The 22,721-nt window shown below is 41.0% G+C and overlaps 1 protein-coding gene across 4 annotated transcripts in view; it reads left to right on the forward strand.

The window, feature by feature from the left end:
• The window catches only part of LOC144206402 (tyrosine-protein kinase receptor TYRO3-like), a 28,157-nt gene extending 5,436 nt beyond the window's left edge, over positions 1 to 22,721 (forward strand). For 3 of the 4 annotated variants that reach the window (XM_077731376.1, XM_077731373.1, XM_077731375.1), the window contains exons 4-19: positions 3,170 to 3,340; positions 3,402 to 3,488; positions 3,558 to 3,673; positions 7,691 to 7,871; positions 7,956 to 8,098; positions 12,173 to 12,311; positions 13,459 to 13,600; positions 13,675 to 13,769; positions 13,855 to 13,950; positions 15,355 to 15,435; positions 15,506 to 15,598; positions 15,686 to 15,807; positions 18,140 to 18,249; positions 18,335 to 18,494; positions 19,373 to 19,509; positions 21,931 to 22,721. In XM_077731376.1, the coding sequence (XP_077587502.1) occupies positions 3,170 to 3,340; positions 3,402 to 3,488; positions 3,558 to 3,673; positions 7,691 to 7,871; positions 7,956 to 8,098; positions 12,173 to 12,311; positions 13,459 to 13,600; positions 13,675 to 13,769; positions 13,855 to 13,950; positions 15,355 to 15,435; positions 15,506 to 15,598; positions 15,686 to 15,807; positions 18,140 to 18,249; positions 18,335 to 18,494; positions 19,373 to 19,509; positions 21,931 to 22,270 (2,213 nt within the window). In that variant the 3' untranslated portion in view covers positions 22,271 to 22,721. Of the gene's footprint in view, positions 1 to 3,169; positions 3,341 to 3,401; positions 3,489 to 3,557; positions 3,674 to 7,690; positions 7,872 to 7,955; positions 8,099 to 12,172; positions 12,312 to 13,458; positions 13,601 to 13,674; positions 13,770 to 13,854; positions 13,951 to 15,354; positions 15,436 to 15,486; positions 15,599 to 15,685; positions 15,808 to 18,139; positions 18,250 to 18,334; positions 18,495 to 19,372; positions 19,510 to 21,930 lie in introns of all 4 variants that reach the window. The other variant, XM_077731374.1, reaches the window with a different exon arrangement.

Raw genomic sequence — 22,721 nt, forward strand, 5'->3', positions numbered from 1 at the left:
GGTCAGAAGCGTTGCCTCTTCTCCCGGCCCCTTTTTCCAGCTCCGTTTCTCTGGTGAAACCGAGGTGTTGCTCCTTCTGCTGCATATTGTAACAGCTAGTCCTGTGTGTGTGACAGCATAGGCATGGCTGAATGGTTCCAACAAAGTAGCAGAAAGAAGCAAGGTTAACATAACAAAGAAAGTTGTGAAAACATTAAAGTAAAAAGTATAAAGTACAAAGTAAAGTAAAAAGGAATGTATTAAGAAATATTCAAATGTAATTTTAAAAAAAGGTCCGCCAAACGGACGGTCCGCCGGCTCCCACATCCCCAACGGACCATTTCATAAAACACTGTAGATGCCACCACAGTGTCGTGAAAAGTCTTCAGCAGTGTCCTGCACACTCCAAAGGATCGTTGACTCCTCAGTAGATACAGGTGGCTCTGGCATCTTTTATACAGGGCATCTATGTTTGTGGACTAGTCTAGTTTGTTGTTGAGGTGAACACCCAGGTACTTAAAATTCTCCACGATTTCAATGTCTGTACCCTGGATGTTCACCTGAGTGGTCTGTTGAGGATTTCTTCGAAAATTGATGACCATTTCTTTGTCTTACTGGTGTTGATGTAGAGGTGGTTTTGCCTACACCAGTCAACAAAGGCTGTGATGACTCCCCTGTACTCTAGGTCGTTCTCGTTCGTCACTTGTCCAACAATAGCGGTTTTGTCAGAGAACTTCTGCAGCTGGCAGGTGTCTGTATTACGTTTGAACTCTGATGTATAGAGTGAGGAGAGTGGGGATAGCACTGTGCCTTGTGGGGCCCCGTGTTGCAAGCTACCAAATCAGTCCTGGAGTCTCAAATGTTGTCGCATGTCAGTGAAGAAGTCGATGATCCATGCGGCTAGGTGGTCCCTTACTCCAGCCTCTTCCAGTTTCCCTCTCAGTAGGACCGGTTGAATGGTGTTGAACACACTGGAGAGGTCAAAAACAGAATTCTCACCGTGCTTTCCATGTTCTCCAGGTGTGAAAGAGGCCTGTGCATCAGGTAGGTGGTAGCATCCTCCACACCAATGCCTGGACGATAAGCGAACTGCAGAGGGTCCAGCTCTGCATTCATCAGGGGGCTAATGTGATTGAGGATGATTCTCTTCAATGTCTTGATCAGGTGGGATGTTAATCCTACAGGCCTGAAGTGGTTTGGCTCCCTGGGGTTCGCAGTCTCTGGAACTGGGACCACACAGGAAGTTTTCCACAAGTTGGGGACCTTCTGCAGACTGAGGCTGAGGTTGAAAATATGCAGAATCACTTTGGAAGAGGGGGAGGAAGAGTAAAAAGAGAAAGGGGGGAGAGTTGCTTCTGGTCTGGGGGGTCAGGAGAGTGGGGGCATTGTCTCCGGACTCCGGGTCTCTCACTGTTGACTCCATGGCCCGAAATGATCCTCAAACTCTTCCAGACCTCTTTGGTGTTGCCTCTCTAGAGTTGGTTCTCTAGCTTCCTCCTGTAGTTGGTCTTTCCCTTCCTTATCTCTCTTTTCAGCTTCTTCTGGACCATTATCGGACTCTCTTTCTCCCCAGATCTAAAAGCCCTCTTCTTGTTCAGGAGGGCCCTTAGATCCATGGTGACCCTCGGCTTATTGTTGGAGAAACAATGGACCTTCTTGGATGGTACAATGTTCTCAACACAGAAGTTAATATAATTTGATGCAGTGGGTCAAGCTGTCAATGTCTTTCCCATGTGAATTGCACAGCACCTCGCAATCAGTGGTCTCAAAACAGTCCCTCAGTACCATGCTGGTCTCCTCAGTCCATCTTTGTATGATCCTCGTGGTAGGTTTTATTTTCCTCACCTTAGGGATGTAGGTGGGGATCAGATGGACCAGATTGTGGTCTGAGTGTCCCAGTGGGGGCAGGGAGACTGAGCTGTATGCCTTCTTTGTGTTGGCATACAGCAGGTCCGGAGTTTTTTTTCCCCTTGTGTGGCAATTCACATACTGAGTGAAGGTGGGGAGAGTAGAAGCCTAGGGAGCATGGCCTGATGCGAACAGCTACTAGCTCGATACCTCGAGTGCAAAGTTGCTCCTTCACAGTAATATGCCCGGAGCTACACCATCTACTATTAATAAAATCAGCTTGTCCCCCACCTTTCTTCCCACCGCTCTCCTCAGCATCTCTGTCCGCCCTCAACAGCTGAAAGCCACCCAAGGAGACGAGAATCAGCATGTGAGTCTCGTAGAATTGCCCAGTTCTATTTGTTTCAGACACATCCACAAATGATACTTCAAATGACATGCGTGACCTAATGGGCTCGACACAAACGATGAAGGCAGAGGTTTTGTATTCGGATGAACAGACAAAGAGGAAGGAGGCAGAGACAAAAGGGAAGAAAAGGGCACATGCAGAAAAGCACTTACGAGACCTCAAAGTCAAAAGGGACAGTCTGCATAAAGTCATTCAGGGCCTTGGCAAAGACGCAGACGCGTTGGCGAAGGAAGCTGATGGCAAGGCAGGGAGCAAAATGGCCCAGCTTCTATCTAAGTCAAATGTTCTGAGGAGGGCTGCTAAAGACAAACTCTCCAAGCTTAAGAATATGGAGATCAAAATTGCTGCCAAAAGTGCACAGCTACGAAGCATGTAGTGCTGCACACTACACACGCGCACACACACTCTATCACTCCTGGGCTCTCTCTTTTTCTCCCATTCTCAATATCTAAAATATGTATAAATGTAATTCTTTTCAACATTCAGCATTTTAAGAAGAGGCATTATTTTTGGAAAAAAAACCCTGAAAATATTGCGTGTTGTAGTGTCTGTTTGTTTCAATGACAATAAATGTCAGGTGAATCCAATCTTGGTCTGTTTTTTCTTATTTTTAATCATTCGTGAAGGTCTTATATATAACCCAAAATGGTCTAAAAAGGTCTAAAATTGCACTTGGTCCAACCTGTAGACACCCTGTTCTAAACAAAAGTAATTCCCAATGGATGGTTATGATAGTGTTGTCCTTCCCATTAAATTAAAAGCCAATAAGAGAATATTACTCAGATTCTCAATGGCACAATTTTGAGTTCAACAATGTTTCTAAATGAATCATCAACAATAAAAATAGTTGTTAGATCAGGTCATTAGTTGTTGATTTGTCGATACCCTAGTTGTGGAGGGGAATCAAAATTTTAAAACAGTGTCATGTCTTAGGTGTTCCGCATTTCATCCAAGAGCCGCAAGACTTTTCCACCCTTCCCGGTGAGCCCTTCAACCTTACCTGTGGTGCTGTCGGACCGCCTGAGCCTGTAGAAGTTCTCTGGTGGCTAGGAGGCATCCGTGAGGGTGGCGCCAAACTGTCTTCCTCTGTCCTTCGAGTTCCAGGTAAGACCATCATCTCTTGCATCCACCATTTAGAAACCATCATGTTGCTGTGTCGTTGCAGGTGTCAATAACTCAGTGAAGTTTTACTGTGAAGCCCGGAATGCCCGCGGGATTTCCGTGTCAAGAACCGGAACAGTTTACATCAAAGGTGAGACCTACATTAGCGTCAAATGGAGGATGGCAGAGTTTAATAATCTGACACCTTGTTTTGTATTAGAGTTGCCGGCTGCCCCCGTTGCACTGAAGGTTGCCAAAATAGAGGACAATTCTGCTGTTTTGTCATGGCAACCAGGATTTATAGGCCATTCGGAATTATCCAGCTGCATTGTCCAGGTATTTCTTACACTTGCTGTTAGGTGAGAATTTTCCACCGCTTTTGATGGTGATAGAAGTCCATTCCTATTTGAAGTAGGAGGCTGGCACTAGTCCGCACAATACTACTATTGTATTTACTTGCATGTAGGGCGCATTTGTTGGACAAAAAAATGACTGAATTGAGGGTATAACTTATACGCGCATAAGAACATGATTTGCACGAAATTGCAAGTTGACGCCGCCATGGCATATGAAGTCAGGACAAAATGACGCTGTGACATCATGACGCAATCGCATAGGGACGTAATGACGCAAGCGACAGTCATTTATTTCAAAATAGATAAAAAGACGACATAATAGCAAATGCGGCAGATACGGTCATTTCAAAATAGAAAAAGAATGCTAAACAAAAATTATTTTGACGTCTATGAATGAAATTTAAAAAAATATATACATCTTGCATAAAACGTGAAAAAACTTGTTCCTGTGACTCCTCGCTCAGGGTGTGGTCATCTTACGTAGGGCGCCGCCATCTTAGCTTGGGTGCCCCCGTCTTCGCTAGTTAACCGATCTCTGACTGGCCAGACGTGAGTAGCCTTGATAGATGTGCTCGTGTACCCATGTCAGCACATCACAATTGTTGTCAAGCCTGATCAAAGGTCTTGCGGTCGATCGTTAAAATATCAGTCTTGATCCCTGCGTAACGTGTATCGCATGCTATTATACTACTGACACAGTTCCTGGTTGTGCTTATGTTATTTCCTTTTTGAAAGGAAATGATTGTACATTTGTGAGAAAAATCTGCTTAGATTTTTTTCTTTTTATTTCTTGTTTCAAAGTGACAACTATTGCAATAATAAGAACCATCGAAAAAAGTTGAGATATTTTGGCATTGTAAGCAATTTGGCCGCCACAACTTCTTAATCTTCTGGTAATAAAATTGTAATTTATGTCATTAAAAAGCATCAGATTCTCATCAAAATAGAATTCTTTATTTTTACAAATTGAATTCTGTATTTTCGCACTTATAGGGTGCACTCAAATATCTAACATTTTCTCCAAAATGGTCGATGTGCCCAATCGGTCAGTGTACCTTGTCTGTGCACTAAATTTGATTTTTGTATGGCCGTGACTGCTTGAGTGACTGGTTTTATTTCTTGCCGGCACACTCCTTATTGCGATCAACCCAGCGCATGTTCACCCTAAAAATAGCCCCCTCGCACATTCCAAGCATTACAGTAAATCCATTTAAAACATCCCAGGGATCATAGAAGACCAAGGGGTGTACCAAGCCCAACTGAGACAAGGGTTCCTGGAAGGGCTCCAGCCCCCAATCAAAGGGTTCGTGCAGAAGTACTGTGTCACATACTGAACCATGCCAATGAATCAACTAATGCAGTGGGTGATTCATGCTGAGGAGACACAGCCAAAAACAGGCAAGTGCAGGAGTCAATACTCTGACCCAAGCCATGGCCTCATTGGTGAACCATGACATCAGAAGTATTCTACCAACAAGGACGTGGAAGAGGAAGAATTCAAGGAAGACCCGGCCTACCAAGAAAAGCATTCCCTGACGACAGGTGTTACAACTGTGGAAAGAAGGACACTATGCTCGAGACTGCAGAGGTCCACCCATGGGGAACGAGACCCCCAACGTTAAACCTTGAACATCAAGAATGACGTGGAGGAGGAACAAGTAATCTGCTCTGCGAAATGGGGAATTTGGGAGCACTGAGAAAAGAAATAAAAACAGACCGTACACGATATGGAATTCCAAAAAACCATTGATTTATAGTGATCGAAATCTTGTCCTATTAAAACCTGTTGATGCGGAAAGGGTAGTCAGTGATTGTAGAGCGGAAACAGTCGAACATTGGCCGGAGTCTTACACAGAGTAACTCTTGTCTGTTCTTCTCCGTGGTCCTGTTCTGCAGAAGCCTCAAAATCTCACTCATCTGTCTTGGTGTGCTGTTCGACATTATTGAATGGTCATCGTGGACCGGACACTATTCTTTCCCAATCCCCCTCCCCTTTCATAACTGCATCCTGTCGTCAGTCAAGTCCACCTTTTGACTATATAAATAAAGCACGTCAGTAGGCAATGCTATTATCCTATTGACAGGTCAGCAGCATTCAGTGGCAATTCAGCGGCAGAATTGTGAATTGTTTTGACAACACGGCAACTATGGATGGACCGCCAAGTAAGAAAACAAGAAATCAAGGATCCAGTCAAAACCAAAAGGAATTCGAGCATCTCCAAGGTGAATATGCCAGGTGGATTAAATTGTCAACAAAAGGTCCTCAGTTCCTGTTCTGCGTTCTGGTACAGCGTCAGCAATCTTTGCTACTATAGATGAACTGCTTCAAGAAAAACACATGGGACAAATGGTATTTGCTGGTGAAAATTTTAACACAATGATTTTGATCATGAAGAAAATAAATAGATGTGTTTGATGGGACTATGAGAACAATGGAAAATTAAAATCAGAGCAGCTAGAGAACCGTTAAAGAAAGACATTTCTCAGTCAGAGTTATCCAACATGGTAGATGACATAGAAAATGGAATGAAGGAAATATTTAACCTTTATGAGGACATGAGAAAGTGAGCCACGCCATCCACGGAAATCAGATGGAGAGTTGATGCATGTGAAGCTGTAACAAAGGACTTTGTCCATCCGGTACCAATGCAAGAAAATGCACACTAAATAAATAGAACTTCATCTATGTCACGAATTAGTCATCATTCTGAGTCGAGCATTACTGTAAGAAGAACAGAAGCGGATGCTGGGGTAGCTGCAAAGAAAGTTCAATACAAAGCAGGGCAAGATACTATGATACTCTAACATCTTTGTTGTAAATTATACTAAATTGTGATAGTTTCTCTTACGGAGTAAACTCATCTTTAAAAAAGATTAAGTCTGTGAATCTTCAATATGCTATATGCAATAGTAAATTTTGTGGAGAAAGATAGTTTGTTGTTGATTTGGTCAATAAAATAACTTTTTTACACAGTTATCTTTGTTTTTATTCTACATAGTATGTCTTGCATTAAGTAAATTGGTGCTGCATTGTGTTTGTAGGGTTTGTCATTGCAAAATAAGGGCAAATAGTATAATTTATAAGGGGAGCATCTTTGGGGGCTGGTCGGGTCAAACTCCCAACTGGGGATTCATTTTGGTTCTCATGTTTTGGACTGTTTTGTTTTATTTCATAATTACAAACGTACCACATTTTCTTTGAAAAAAGAAGTAACGTAAGGACAACCAGGAAGTGTGTCCATAGCGGTATAGTGTTCACAAAGTCTCTGGGTACAATAATAGCATGAGATACACATTATGCAGGTATCAAGGGTGATATTTTATCGATTGATTGCAAGGCATTCGATCAGCCTTAACAACTATTGGGATGTGCTGACATGGTAAACGCTACGGACACATCTACGCCCATCTGGCCAGTCAGAGCACGTTTTACTAGATAAGATGGCGGCGTCCTTGGTAAGATGGTAGCCCCCTTGGTAAGATGGCGATGCCCTTAGCGAGCAGTGACAGGCACAAGTGAATGCATTCTGTGAATGCGCATATGAAACTGGTGGGGTTCGGTATCTCCAACAAGGTTAAGAACCACTGCTCTATTTTGAAATAAATGATCGTATCCGCCGCAATGTCTTGCGTTATGTCTCTCTTCTTTGTCACCTTGCAGTTTTGTGCATGTTGTATTTTTATGCGCAAATAAGCCATACCCTCCTTTTTTAACAAATGTGGCTTACATGCAAGTAAATACGGTAATACTTCAGTCTTTTCATAAGTTTGTAACTGTGATATTTAATCAATATACTTCTTGATAACCGTATTTGTGTCCGAGTATTTTTGTATAGGTGCAAAAACATGTAGTATGGTATTGTAGTAATAATAGGGCTGATCCTACTTCGTGTTTTTTTTTTTTATTATTATCGGTGGTTCTTAACCTGGTCTACATCATCCGTGAAAAACGAGGGATTAGTGTATAGACTTATTCTAAAGTTTATGTCCTTCTCAGTTGCAGCACCCCTCCTCCAGTGGCGCAGTCCTTTCAGAGTCATCTGTGTCTGTTCCTCCGCACACTCACATCCTCCCTGGCTTGGTTCGCCACTCAAACTATAGCACTCGGGTCTCTTGCCGCAACGATGTGGGGGCGTCGCCTTTCTCCTCCTGGATGCGCTTTCTCACGCCCGAGTCGGGTGAGCCGCCGTACTCGGGTTGCGACTTGCCGGTTGTTTGTAATATGCATGGTGCCACTTTTGTCTATTTTATTTTCTCTTCAGTGCCGTTTGCTGCACCGGGGAATTTGACCTTCCGACTTTCAGAGGAGCAGCTCAGCCTAGAGTGGGCAGAGCTTCGAGGGGAGGTGCTCCAGGGAGAGCTGCTGGCCTATAAGGTGCAATGGATTCTAGGAGGGGAGCAACAGGTTAGGCTCAGAGATTTATCCAATAGCGGAAGAGCTGCCATGATGAATTGAATGATCGACTATAAAATAATTTGAAGACTATTTTAATGGTGGGTAAATTGTTCATAGACGTTGTTTACCTACAAAACGAAACTTCCTTAAGTAAAGAAAAAATAAGAATTCCTGAATATTTCCCCAAAATGTTTTCTAAGGGCTTCTACAGAATTGCGTTCTATTAACGAAGTTTTGACTGTCAAATTATTTCTTGCCGCATTGATAACATTTGCTAGCATGCTAGCTAGCTAGCGAGATTTTAGTACCAAATTCATAAAATTGTACTTTCAGTTTTTTGGTTTGCGCGCAAAGAGATTTATTTTTCTTGAAAAACTAAGCATTGACGATGTTTGCACTATACATTCCAGTCGTATTACACTGGGGAACATTTTGAAAAAAATATATATATTGAGTTAGATTTTTGTTGATTAAAACTACAAGTTTTGAAAATTCCCACCATAGCATCCAATATAGTCATGCTCTGAGCTAACAGATATCATTCGGACATAAAACACCGTGGTTGCACCACACTGTGGCAATCTGTTCTAAAATGGAAAAGAATCAAAACACCAGAGATGCCCTTAAACTATTCATCTGGAATGGGATTGAGTATATGATGGAAATGTTATGAGCAATAAAGTTAGCACTGTTAATTCTGGTTAACAACAAATATTGTGCACTAGCATTTTGGCCTAGTAAATATGTCTGTCTATTTTTTAACGTTAGTTTTTAGTGCACTATAGCATCAGAAATTAATTAATTCATCTTCTATAACCAGTCAGCCGTAACGGCGCAAAAATAGACTAACAACCATCCGCTCTCTTCTCCTGAAAACAAGTTGGCATATATACATACACATTTAAAAAAAAATGTGGGACACAATCTATTGGATATTTTATACTTTTTTAACAAATAAAACTAAAAAATGGGGTGTGCAATATTGGGCCCCTTGTATTTATACTTTGTAGCACAATTTTTTCTGCAATAATGGCTCCAAGTCGCTGGGTGTGTCTATATCAGTGATGCACATTAAAAAACTGAAATTCTTGCTCATTCTTGCAAAACAGCTGAAGCTCAGTGAGGTTGGATGGAGGTCATTTGTGAACAGCACCATTCTCCAGCTCTGCTCACAGGTTCCTAATTGGACATGGTGCTACTTTTATGCTAAATATCGTTTTGCATTGTGGCCAAAAAGTTTTATATTATTTTCATCTGATTAGAGCCCCTTCTTTCACATGTTTGGTGTGTGATATATTTGAGACCAAAAATATGCAGTGTACGACTGCTTTTTGTCCTATGGTCAGCCTCTCCCACTCCGCATTTCATCCAGAGTGATCATGGGCCTCTTTAAAGTTTTAGAGTTACAGTTGAGTCTTGGTAGATTTCCAGTTGTCTGATACTCCTTCCATTTCAATATGCTTGCTTACACAGTGCCCCTTGAGGTATTAAACGCTTGGGATAACTTTTTGGATCCTAATCCGGCTTTAAACTTCTCAACATCAGTATCTCCAACCCGCCTCGTGGTGTGCGCTTGATCCTTGGTCTTCATGATGTTCTCTGCACATTAAACATAACCCAGATACTATCACAGAGCAGGGGCATGTATACAGAGACATGTTTACGCGCAAGTCCATTCTATTTATCGTCATAGGATAATTCAAAGATGGTTACTAAAATTCTGGAGTGAGTTTGCTGCATGGAGAGTCAAGGGGCCTAAGAATATTTCACGGTCTAGTTTTCCGTTTTTTTTTAAATTTCGTAGTAAATATAAAATATCCAATTGATTTAATTTCACTTAACAATTGTGTCCCACTTGTTGTTAATTCTTTAATTTTTTTTTAAATCTTTATACCAGAGGTGGCCAAGTCTGGTCCTTGAGAGGACCTATCCAGTCTGTTTTCCATGTCTCCCTCTACTTACACACCTGAATAAAATAATCAGTATCAGTATGAAGCTTCTAGACAGCTTGCTGATGAGTTAATCATTTGATTCAGTTGTGGTAGTGGAGGGAGATATGGAAAATAGACTGGATGGGGGCTCTCGAGGACCGGAATTGGCTACTCCTGCTTTATACAATATGCACCTCAGGACCCGATGGAATACCAGGCAAAGTACTAAAGGTGTGTGCTGACAAACTAGTACCGGTCTTCATACATTTTTAACCTGTGACTCAAAGAACCCACCATTTCGGCCACCATCATCCCAGTACCCACGAAGTCACCCGCAAACTATCTGAGCCTCTGCCGCCCAGTCGCTCTCACACCAATCATCACAGTGCTTTGAAAAACTGGTACTGAAACACATCAAAGCCTGTCTTCGCCTCATCCACAACCCTCATCAGTTTGCATATCAGCCGAATAGATCCGCTGAAGATGCAAAAACAACCGCCCTCCACGCTGAGACACCTTGAGAAAAGAGCGAGCTATGCCAGAATGATCTTCATCTACTACAGCTCCTCTTTTAACACCATAAAACCAGACATTCTTATCCCCAAACTGGCCAACCTGAGGCGCCCACCTTCCACCTACTCCTGGATTAAGGACTTTCTGGTCAACTGACCCACGCTGGGTCGCCATGTCTAATCTGCTAGAATGCTCGGCACCGGCTCACCCCAAGGCTGTGTGCTGAGTCCACTACTCTACTCGCTCTATACACACGATTGCAGACCTATGCACCTTGAGAACATCCTTGTACAATTTGCGGACGATACATCGGTGGTGGGGATGATCACGAGAGAATGGGACGGACTACAGATATAAGGTGCTCAGACACAGCAAGTGCTGCACGCTCAACAACTTCGTGCAGAATATCTGCAAAACCAGTGAACTCATCCTGGACTTCAGACGCAACAAGGCTGCTCCGTCCCCTCTGTATAGCAACGGCAAGGGGTGGAGCGAGTGGAGACTTCAAATACCTGGGGGTCCATATCTCTGATGATCTAATTTGGGCAGCAAACACCACAGCACTCATCAATGAGGGGCAGCAGAGGCTATATTTCCTGAGAGTATTTAGGAAGGAAGGATCAGCTAGACACCAACCTGATGGTGACCTACTACTGGTCAGCCATTCAGAGACACTCAAGCTGCACAGAAGCTGACAGGAAAAGATTGCAAAGCGTGATAAACACAGCCCAAAGGTTCATCAAGCCATAACAGCCAAGACAAACAGACTCGAGGACCGCTTCTTCCCAAGAGCGGCTACCATAATCAACTTGAGCTATGCACCTAGGAGGACCTAATCAAAACTTTTCATATACATGCACTAAAACTCCTGCTAACCACTTTAGTCAGAAATTATAGATTAATATTATTATTGATGTATTATTTATCTCTTCATTTGTTTGTTGTTGCCTTTTGGGCACTGGGCAAGTTATTCATGTTGTTTACTTGTTTTTATGTAGACTACTTATTAGTTTATTTATTATTCATTATTATTTGTCATTTATTGTTTATTTATTTGTTATTTATTCCTTATTTATTTGTCTGTGTTTTTATTTGAAATCAAACACAATGGCGAAGTGGAAGAGTTTTCTGATTTCATGAAAAAGAGGCACCCGAACAGATGGCTGTGCGTTATCCTATTGTGAGGACATTGGTGAGCGTCATTTTTAAGGGGAGATAAAAGCAAACAACCCTTCGATAGGTTCCTTTTTATAAATTCATTAGCATTAAACTCGTATCTCAAGTTACCACAGTAACACAATAGACTGAAGGTATTAATTTTGAAGCCGTGAAGTAGTGAGGGATGACAGTAAAATGTAGTGTACAGTTGTAGAACAAATAATGCTAATTCAATGTAAGATTTGCCTGTGCTCACGAAAAATACAAGTTACGAAACTATTTCTGGAATGAATTTATTTCACAGGAGTTACCACTGTATGTATTGTCTTCTCATTTGCAGAAAATTAATACATTGTGAAAATCAGTAAATGACCGATTAGTCGAGAGCAGCCCATTTTGACTCCCGTCTGTTGCTGTAAATGACACTGAAACTTGGTAATTTACTACCACTGATAAGCGTGCCTCTTTTGTGTTTGTCTAGGAACCTCTGCTTTTTATGGAACCACGTGCACGCCTGTCAAGCGCTAGCCGCTTCTTCAATGCATCTTTCCAGGTTTCTGCCTGTACAGCTGTGGGATGCGGACCTTGGAGCTCCCCGGTGGTGGTCCGGCCCATTGGAGGTGTAGTAGTTGAAATCATGATCATTCACTTATTGGAAATCAGCAATTTCAATTTGTCTTCTGCAAAAAAAGAATAATAATAATAAAAAAATATATATATTTATATTAAATATATACTTGCATAACAAACACATTAAAATGAACTTGTATTACGATGCAGACACTCAAAAATAAGTTTAATCTAACCTTACACTAAACTTAATTCTAATTTGGTTTTAAATTTTCTCCCGGGTTGTCTCTATTTGCTCTGCCTCCACTCTGACTTTCAAATGCAACCTATCAAGGGGCTGTTTGCTTTTGTATTCCCTTGAAAATATTCCGAAAATGATGAACACAAATGTCCTCACAATAGGATAACGCACAACCACGCGATGACTAACCGAGAAAAAAAAACACTGGAAAAATGCAACGCTCCGCTCAGTGCTCGTAGAGACATCACAGGAGGTACTTGCGACCAGAGAGACATTACACGAGGGAGTTGTAGGGAGAGAGACAGTGCCCATGATGTTCTTATGGGCAGCCTCTCGTGTCCGCTGTCTGCTCATATATCAAAATTTGTCTTGGATCTCAAGATAAATATTTGCTGAAATTTTATTCGTATCTCAAATTGTTAGTATTTCGGGGCACTCGTATGTAGAGGCACCACTGTATATTCCGAAAAATACAATCTTTGTGAAGTAGGTATGAGTAGAGACTTGCAAATAAATTTTGGTCACTGTATTCTGTCGAAAAAAGACAAGTGAATTTTAGTTACGAGTCAATAGATTTCTTTTAAACAAAAATTTCTTATTGAAGTACAAATTTACCAGATTTTTTGGAGAAGGAGAACAACACGTGGAAGCCTTACCTCCCATTTCCTCAGTTTGAGGGTCAAATCTGGCCTTCTCACTCCACTAGTTTTCAGGATTTCCTCACACTCCAACACAGCTCCTTATCTTCCAAGCCAAAATTATTCAAATCTAAATCTGTTCCATCGGTTGAGTTAACCTATCGACCGTGATAGATAGATGTGTACCTTTTGAAGTGGGAGGCATAACAGCAACATTTCAAAGAGTATGTCCAAGTTTCAACTTAAAAGGTGTCTTCAGCTGATACTATGCTTATACACGGTCATTTTTTTCTAATCACTGTGATGTTGTCTACGTAGGTGACTGGGGCGTCTCCACAGACACCCCTAAGGAGAGAAACCACATTTGGGCGGGCATTCTCTTTGGTCTCCTAGCGCTGACCGTGTCAGCTTTGCTTTTTTCTGTCATTGCTCGGCAGCGTGGGAAGGAAACACATTTTGGGTATTACGGAAGTCATGAGAATGACTAGTTGTATTTGTGAGTGTGTAACATTTTGTTGTTTTTCATGTTTTCAGTTGGGTTTTTCAACCCACTAACCCTGAGACCCCTGTGTCGTTTGCGGCTGCTCGTTCTTTCAACAGAAAAGGCAGTGGCACAAATATTTCTACACGTGAGTTTTGCTCCAGTTGTTATAGAGATGTTTATTATGTCAAGTGATAATTGATCAACCACCTTTTTTCTTTTTGTCACTCCAGTGAGCAGTCTAGGTATCAGCGAAGAGCTTAAAAACAAACTGAGGGATGTTCTCATCCCAGAGAGGCAGCTAGTACTCGGACACATGTTGGGCAAAGGTAACAATATTTTTATAAAAATATTTTATGTGACTCAGTTATCCTGTTGGGTTGGCCAAACAGGAAGCCTGCAGACTAGCCAGGTAACGGACAGCCTTTTGAAAAGGTGGTGCTAGGTCTCCAATAGCTGGGTGCATTTTGGTCCACCCTGCTTGTTTATATGGTACACAGTGTAGTCGTAGTCTGATCATACTACCATGTACCCCACCATTGGCAGGGTAGAAATTTCTTCAGAGTTGAAGGCAATGCATGCAAATCTGTCATACTCGTTTGGTCAGTGTGGTCTGGCACAGACCAGTTATCCAAACCACCGTATAGCACTCCACCCCAAGTGGTTGGGATCCATGGTGAGCACCTCGCAGCGGACAAGAGTCACAGGCTGCGAGATTCTGGGGACCGTATTCCCCATCAAGTAATGACCGTGATAGATGCTGAGCACAGGGCCTAGCCAAGGTCCCCCCCAGTTCCACCCACGCCCGAAAGGGGTCACATGCGACATAATGGTGCACCAAGACGAGAGTTCCCCAGGTTCCACTCGAACACTCCAAAGCATTGAAACAAGGGAGATTGTGCTAGCCACACCTGGTGACACGCCCGGACGAGGTAGGGCACCACGTGTCTGAGTTCCCTTGTTATCAGGACAAAAGCTTGCGGAGCTGCATCACTATAGCGGTGTCGTCAGAGAACTTCTGGATGTGGCAGGTGTCTGTATTATGTTTGAAATCTGGTGTGTAGAGAGAGAAGAGGAGTGGGGAGAGCACTGTGCCTTCAGGGGGCCCCCGTGCTGCGAGCTATCACATCAGATGTACATTCCTGAAGTCTCACATTGTGGTCTGTCAGAGGTTTATGATCCATGTCATCATTCCAATATCAACACTGCTGAACAACACATCTCACATTAAACATGAAAATCATTTTTTTTTTTGGCTTGTATGTTCCACTGTTGTTTCAGGTACACAATGAACAGATTGGTTTCGGTAATAAAACTATTGTGTCATTGCTGTGACTGTAGGTTTTTTTGCTGCCAAGTCCACATTGGGCTTTTTGATTCAAAAAGAGAGTGGGTTACCTAGACATATTTTATGTGAATAAGTTCTTATGCTGCCTGATACATGGCAATAATGTTGTTCCTGAATCTAGTTTCTTAATCAAAAGTAACTAACACATTTTAATGTATTTAATGAGCGCTAAAAATCAAATGGCTTTTTTTAGTGGCTTTTGCCGTGCTGTAGACAAAGAAAACATGAACTCATTCTCTTCTTCATAGCAAGTTGACAAACTAACACAGAAGTAAATTCATTGTCACGGCCTGAAAGGAATATCATCCCTTTCTTTTTAAAGCACTCAGACTCATTCTTCGTTACCCAGTTGATTAACAGCATACATGTCTGTGTGTGTGTGTAGGTGAGTTTGGGTCAGTGCGTGAGGCTTTCCTGAAGACTGATGACTCACAAACCCAGAAGGTGGCAGTCAAAGTTCTGAAATGTGTGTCCTGCCTTTTTAAATTTCATTGGCTCGTGTTGAATTTCGGTTCAGTTCATGGTTATGTATCCAGCTGACATCACCTCGTCAAGTGACATCGAACAGTGCTTGAAGGAGGCAGCCTACATGAAAGACTTCCAACACCCCAATGTAATTCAGCTCATTGGTAAAGAATTAAGTATATTCCTTATTATAATAGTAAGACAGGTCAAATGTCAAATGCCTTTTGATCGACAATTGTTTGTTCCAATAGGTGTTAGTCTGCATCAGCGTCACGCGCAGCGTTTGCCTGTCCCTATGGTGGTCTTACCCTTCATGAAGTATGGAGACCTGCACACTTACCTGTTCCTGTCCAGACTCGGAGACCGTCCCTTTGTATGTCCCATTGACATGCCAATGACTCCTGCATAACAAAAGATTACCTTAACATACGTGCGTAGCTCTGTGTTAAACTAAGAGCTTAAGTGTTGATTGGGTAAAAAAAATGGGGTTGCTGGAGCCTAACTCAATTTACTTTGGGCGAAAGGCAGACTAAACCGTAGACTAGTCGGCAGTCAGCCGTAGGGCACATAGAGACAAACAACCATACACAACAAATATCATATTTGATCATCAATACTAAAATGTGATATTATTCAGTACAGAGGTGCTCGGACGTTTGGTCGCTGTTTTTTTGGTCGTCAGTCTTTTGGTCGCCGGGCTTTTGGTCGCCAGTCTTTCGGTCCTACTTGACAACTACTGTATTTCCGCGCATATTAGCCGCCTCGACGTATAAGCCGCACCCTTAAAATTCCCATAAAATCGTTGAATTTTACAATTTCTCTCGTATAAGACACCCTGATTTCCAGTTTTCATCTTCAGGTTCACGTTTCTAATAGGGAATACAAAATACTTATTTTTAGAAACATTTTCCCTTCAAAGTAACACATTTGAACCCCCTATTAGAACCATCATTGCACTTGGTATTTTTGAGATACTGTATGAATCGAAAGGATCATCTGCTGGATTGCACATTTCGCAAGGGTTTTGTCTGCATGTAGACAAATTCAAGAAGGAAGTCACGTGAGCAGTACAACCAGGAAGTGTCCGAAGTTGTAGTTTTCACTAAATTTCGGTGCAATAATAGCATGAGGTCCACATTACACAGGTATCAAGGATTATATTTTAATGATCGACCGCAAGACCTTTGATCAGCCTTAACAACTATCGGGATGTGCTGAAATGGTAACCATAACGAACACATGTATCAAGGCTACTTGTGTCTGACCAGTCAGAGCACGTTTAACTATGGCAAGATGGCGGTGCCCTGAGTGAGCAATGGCAGGCACAAGTGAGAGTTTTTTTCACGTTTTATGCAAGACACAGTTTGTTTTTTTCCATGTCAACACATCCCAATAGTTGTTAAGGCTGATCTAAGGTCTTGCAGTCGATCATTAAAATATCAGCCTTGATACCTGTGTAATGTGTATCGAATGATATTATTGCATTCAGAGACTCGGACACACTTTATGGTTGTACTGCTCATATTACTTTTTGAAATTGTCTACGTGCAGGTCACACCCTTTTGGAACAGAAAGGAAATGGTTGTACATTTGTGATTATGAAATAAAACAAAATTCAGATTTTATATATTTTTTTCTCTTATTTCTTGTTCGAAAGTTACAACTATTGCAGTAATATGAACCATCGGAAAAATCGAGATATTTCGACACTAGAATCAATTTGGCCGCCACATAATCCTAAACTTCTGGTAAGAAAATTGTAATTTCTGTCATTAAAAAGCATCAGGTTCTCCTCAAGATAGACTAATTTCTTTTTTCAAATTGAATAAATTGATATTTTGCATTTACAAAGACCCTAATAATATGCTTTGATTCATACAGTATCTCAGAAATACCACGTGATGATTTTTCTTAAAATTTTCCCTTCAAAGTAACACATTCGTACTCCCTCATAAAACCATGAATATGGAGGTGAAAATTGTGAATCAGGGGGCGGCTTATACATGAGAAATTATAAAATTCAACAATTTTATGGGTGCGGCCTATACGCAGGGGCAGCCTTTATACGAATATATATTCATGTTCTTCATTCTTATTCATAAAGAAAAATCCTTTCCTTTAGTTAATACTTAGCTGAAAAAGTTTAGTGCGTGTGTGTGTGTGATCAAACTTACTTAAATAAGTTGAGTTGGAGCAACAAGGTTTTAGCGCGAGTTCTACTAGTACTAAAACTGCTCCCTAAGTGCACACACAATCAGGTCCCGGGCAAAAAGCTGTAATGTAAGCAGGAACATTATACTTGTCTACCCTTCAGGATTTCTTCATCATCCTTGAAGTAATTTGTATATAACTTTAAAAAAAAAAAGTTTGAGCTATAGTTTTTACAATACCTTTCGTAAATATATTACATTTTTCTTTAGGAATTAAAAATTGACTTTGTATTTGTGTTTTAGTTAGAGAAAATGAGAAGTGTTGTTTGCAAGAATAAGGCTAATTTCATGTAATTGAAAAAGATTAACCCATTTAAACCCTCCTGTCACAAGTGACCAAAACGCTGCAGCTAAACCTACCAGTTTCGGAATCGGGATTAAGTTTAAAGTTAACTTTGAAAAGGTAAAAATAATTTAACTTGACTATTAACTTCTCTGTTCTACAACCTTTATTTGATCACCCCCACATCTTCATTCCTGTATGATCCCTCTCAGGACTTACTCCCGCATGTGCTAGTTCAATTTATGCTGGACGTGGCTCGAGGAATGGAATACCTGAGCACTCGAAATTTCATCCACAGAGACCTGGCAGCCCGCAACTGCATGTCAGGCCCTTTCTGTTTACTTTATGTCACCCTTGCATGCGCATTCACTCAAAGATAATGGATTGCTTTCTGTTGCGTGTTTCAGGCTTGGCAAAAATAGGGTAGTATGCGTGGCAGACTTTGGCCTCTCGAAGAAGATCTACTCGGGAGATTATTACCGACAAGGATCTGTTTCCAAGCTTCCAGTCAAATGGATAGCTTTGGAAAGTTTGGCTGACAATGTCTACACCACGCAAAGTGATGTGGTATGCCACATATATTTTGTGACATTTGTGTTAACGACAAAAATGTACGCCCTGTGAATATTTTTTACCTTGTATTAGAGCTGGGCGATACGACAAAAATTGTTATCACGATGAAAAAAATATCAGTCTATCGATAATGATCACAAAAACTATTTGTATTTACTTGCATATAAGCCGCTTTTGTAAGACAAACATTTACTGAATCGAGGGCATGGCTTATATGCGCATAAAAACATGACATGCACGAAACTGCAACGATGCCACGACACGATGACGTCATGACCCAATGCCAAGTGACGTCATGACGCAAGCATGCGGCCGATATGGTCATTTATGTCAAAATAGAGAAAAGATAAACAGATAAAACGGTAAATAAAATTAATTTTGACATCTATGAGTGAAATTCAAGAAAAAAACATGCGTATCTTGCATGATACGTGAAAAAACGCATGTTCCCGTCAAAAAAGTTAGAAATCGCCAGGGAGAATTTACTTGGATCTTTTAGTGGATCTTGTGTGTTGTTGTCCTATTGCATTAATGTTCTATTAACCTCTATTGATAAACTGATAAAAAAAACACGTATCCTCTTGCTCCCGAGCGTTGGTCTGGAACTAGCATTCATCGTCCAACAGCGCCCCTGTTCTCTGTGGTGGTCGGTGGTGTAATTGCAGTTTAAAATTGTCAAATTTTTATCAAAAGTTTTTAATATCTTTGACAAATTATTTCATGATAATTATCGTTATTGTTTTATCGCCCAGCTCTACTTTGTCTATCTTGAATCTCTGACTGAGTTTTGTATAAATAATTTCAGACATTCAACTACACTTAATCAATTTAACTTGAGTCACTCACTAAAGCAATGAGGTTATGTGTGGCAGTGGTCCTTTGGTGTCACCATGTGGGAAGTGATGACCCGAGGCCAGACGCCATACCCTGGGGTGGAGAACTCGGAAATATACGAGTACCTGATTCGGGGAGAACGCCTCAAGAAACCTGCCGAGTGCAGACAAGACATGTAAGCAACCTGTGTCATCACCTGGCTAAGCACTTAATGATGATAGGGATTTCACACGACGTCTGTCACTTTTGTTTTTGGCTGCTCTCTTAATTTTAGTCTTTTAGAAAAAATAACATTCTTAATAGTCATATTTGAGTGATTTCTACATAAATGACGATAAATGTAGTTTTAATTGACAAAACTATTTGTCAGTGATTCCTGTCAAAAATCTAAACCCAGTCATTTGGTCAGTTTACTAATCCGTATTAAGATAATGTTAAATTTTGGGTAGATTTTGGCAAATTGTATGCTTAGATTAGTCAACTGTGAGTAGATATTAGCAAGCTGTAGGTAAAAATTACTAAACTGTCGGCACAGATTACTAAACCCGGTGTTTAGACATTTGCACTCGTTGACAAATCTGTTCACACCACTTGCTATATGTTAAGGCCGCAGCTATCAATTGTTCTCATTTCACTTTCTGAATCACTTTATCCTCACTATGCTCGTGTGGGGTGCGAGAGCCTATCCCAGCTGACTTCGGGCCAGAGGCAGGGGACACCCTGAATTGGTGGGCAGCCAATCGCAGGGCACAAGGAGACAAACAACCATTCACGCTCACACATACCATGCATGTCTTTGGAATTTGGAAGGAAACTGAACCCAGAAAAAAAACCACACAGGCCCAGATTACATGCAATCTCCACACAGGTGGACCGATTTGGATTTGAACCCAGGTGCCCCACTGAGAGGCCGACACACTAACCACTCACCTGCCGAGCCACCTAGTATCCATGTGTTAAGTACCATATTTTCCACGCCTTAGGGATCATCGACTTAAAAGGTGTTGTTTCAAGGTGCTTCGGCTCAATCATCCCAAACATAACTTACGCTTATGATGCGACCTAAGTTGGTCCTTTTCTAGCTGCACATTTATGACGAAATATATAGTAATTAGTATATATAATATATTTAGTTAAAGTAGATACAGTTAGCGGAATCTGTGAGGACTTGAGAGTAAAGCAAGCAGCTGAGAAAGGGGATACTCCGAGGCCAGCCGAAACCTTCAAAGCGAGTCCTGGCTGGTTCGATAACTTTAATAAAACAAATTGGGGAGACCTTTGGTTGTGGGGCACACGGAAGCAGCTAGTTCCCACTCGAAATCCGCGACGGAATACATTAACACCTTTGCCGCGATAATAGCACAACAAGGTTACAACCATTTTTAAGTGTGTGTACAGTAAGCAAAGTTCCTTTAAGTTAAATTTTAAGTTTATGTTATTATGTAGTGCCAAAAAAGTGTAGCGAACCGAATTTGTCAAGTCTCTCTACTCTGCTGTTAACCGCTCCCATCTGCCTCAAAGGTAAGAACTCCATATAAAATGTACACAATAATGTCATATTTTATTGCAGATCATAATTAGGTATTTGTAACTTTTTGAGAATAGGTCGTGAATTAGTAAAATTAAAAACATGTTTTTCCATTGTAATATTCTGTAAATTTTATTCAGAGGGTGGGGATGGATTAATTGGTATTTAGTTATTTTCTATGGGAAAAGTTCATTTCAGATATGAGTAAATTGGCATACGATCTAGGTCCCGGAATGTAATAAGATCGTATCTCAAGGTATTATTGTCGTATGGTATGTAGTATTAATATGGGTGATCCTACGTTACGATTTTTCGTTTATCGAGGTTATGTTCTGGTCTAAATGATACGCGATATTTGAGGGATTACTGTACAGCACTTTCAAAACAAACTATTACAACTGCAATTGTTGCAGTTCTATCATACCATTACTAAACTGGGTACAGAAGAGTACACTGTATCTACAGATTACTTATCTGTAGGGATTTCCCCGATTTAATCACAGCTCGTAAATCGGTTCGGTTCATATAATTTTTAGAGGATAATAATCTGGGCAAAATGATTAGGGTGAAAATATTTATTTGATGTTTGTAGCGCTCCAAAAATAAAGTGAAGATATACATGGATATTGTCAAAACAAACAAACACTTTTTTTGTACTACACAACATCGAAACACTAGTTGTTGTCGGAAGCTAAATTTAACATGGAATAATGCAAAGCAGTGCATATCCGCAATATGGAAATATTTGATAGTTGTATTTTCTTTTTCTCTCCCAAATAGTTTGCTGAGGTAACAGATTAGTATCAACAGATCCTTTAAATTAGGTGATCAGGTCAACCCTACTTGCAAAATTGATTTAACTGGGTAATTAAGCTGTGATTTATTTTTTCTGTCTAGCCAGTGGAGCATCTTTGTAAACATTGGACAGCAACTGCTTAGCATTTTTGCATCATCTCGTTAAATATAAACCGTCTAAAGGCCCATTATGTTTTAGTCATCCAAGACACGTATTTAGTTTGTTGTTGTCATGATATAAACAATCGTTAACGAAAACAATCCTCTTATTAGCTACGACGTGATGCACAGCTGCTGGAGTCCGGTCCCCAAATGTCGTCCCTCGTTCCATCATCTTGTGGTCTTGCTGGAGGATCTTAAGAATAGCTTTTCGCCGGCACCCCCCCACAAAGAGTCCTTACACTACGTCAACCTGGATGGGGAACAAACAGGGGGATGCAGGGCGAGTGACAGCAGCCCCCCCTGGGACCAAGAACGGGATTGGGTCACGATGTCATCTGGTGCTGCATTGGCCATTGGAGGCGGAGACTATAGGTACATGGCAGACGTTTGTGAAGACGCACCAGGGGAGCAAGGAGCTGATGAGGATGATGACGCTATAATTCATGTATGATCTGATTATATGTCACTTGAGTTGAGAAAAACTAACTGGACTGTTTTGCACTCTCTACTTGGCACTTTTTAACACTATGAATGTTTTAGTATTGTGACTCATTAAAAAGTCTAGCCATACACAACTAATATAATTGTATCCACAGAATGTAAACAAAGAAAATCAGTTTTTTCAGGTGAGCTTGGTTGAGTAATTAAATTCTGCTTTGCCTTTTATAAAACATAAATAAATAAAAAATACAACTTCACTCCATACATGGTATTTCTGAGATACTGTATACATCGAAAGGAACAAGCAATGTCAGGCACAATTGAGTTTTCTTTCATGTTTTATGCAAGATTCTGCCATTTTTTTCTTGAATTTCATTCATCAACATCAAAAAAAAAAGTTTTACGCATTTTATCTGTTTATCCTTTCTCTATTTTGAAATAAATTACCGTATCACCCGCAA

This window comes from Stigmatopora nigra, chromosome 13 (genome assembly GCF_051989575.1).
Source record: "Stigmatopora nigra isolate UIUO_SnigA chromosome 13, RoL_Snig_1.1, whole genome shotgun sequence".
NCBI classification, from domain to species: Eukaryota; Metazoa; Chordata; class Actinopteri; order Syngnathiformes; family Syngnathidae; genus Stigmatopora; species Stigmatopora nigra.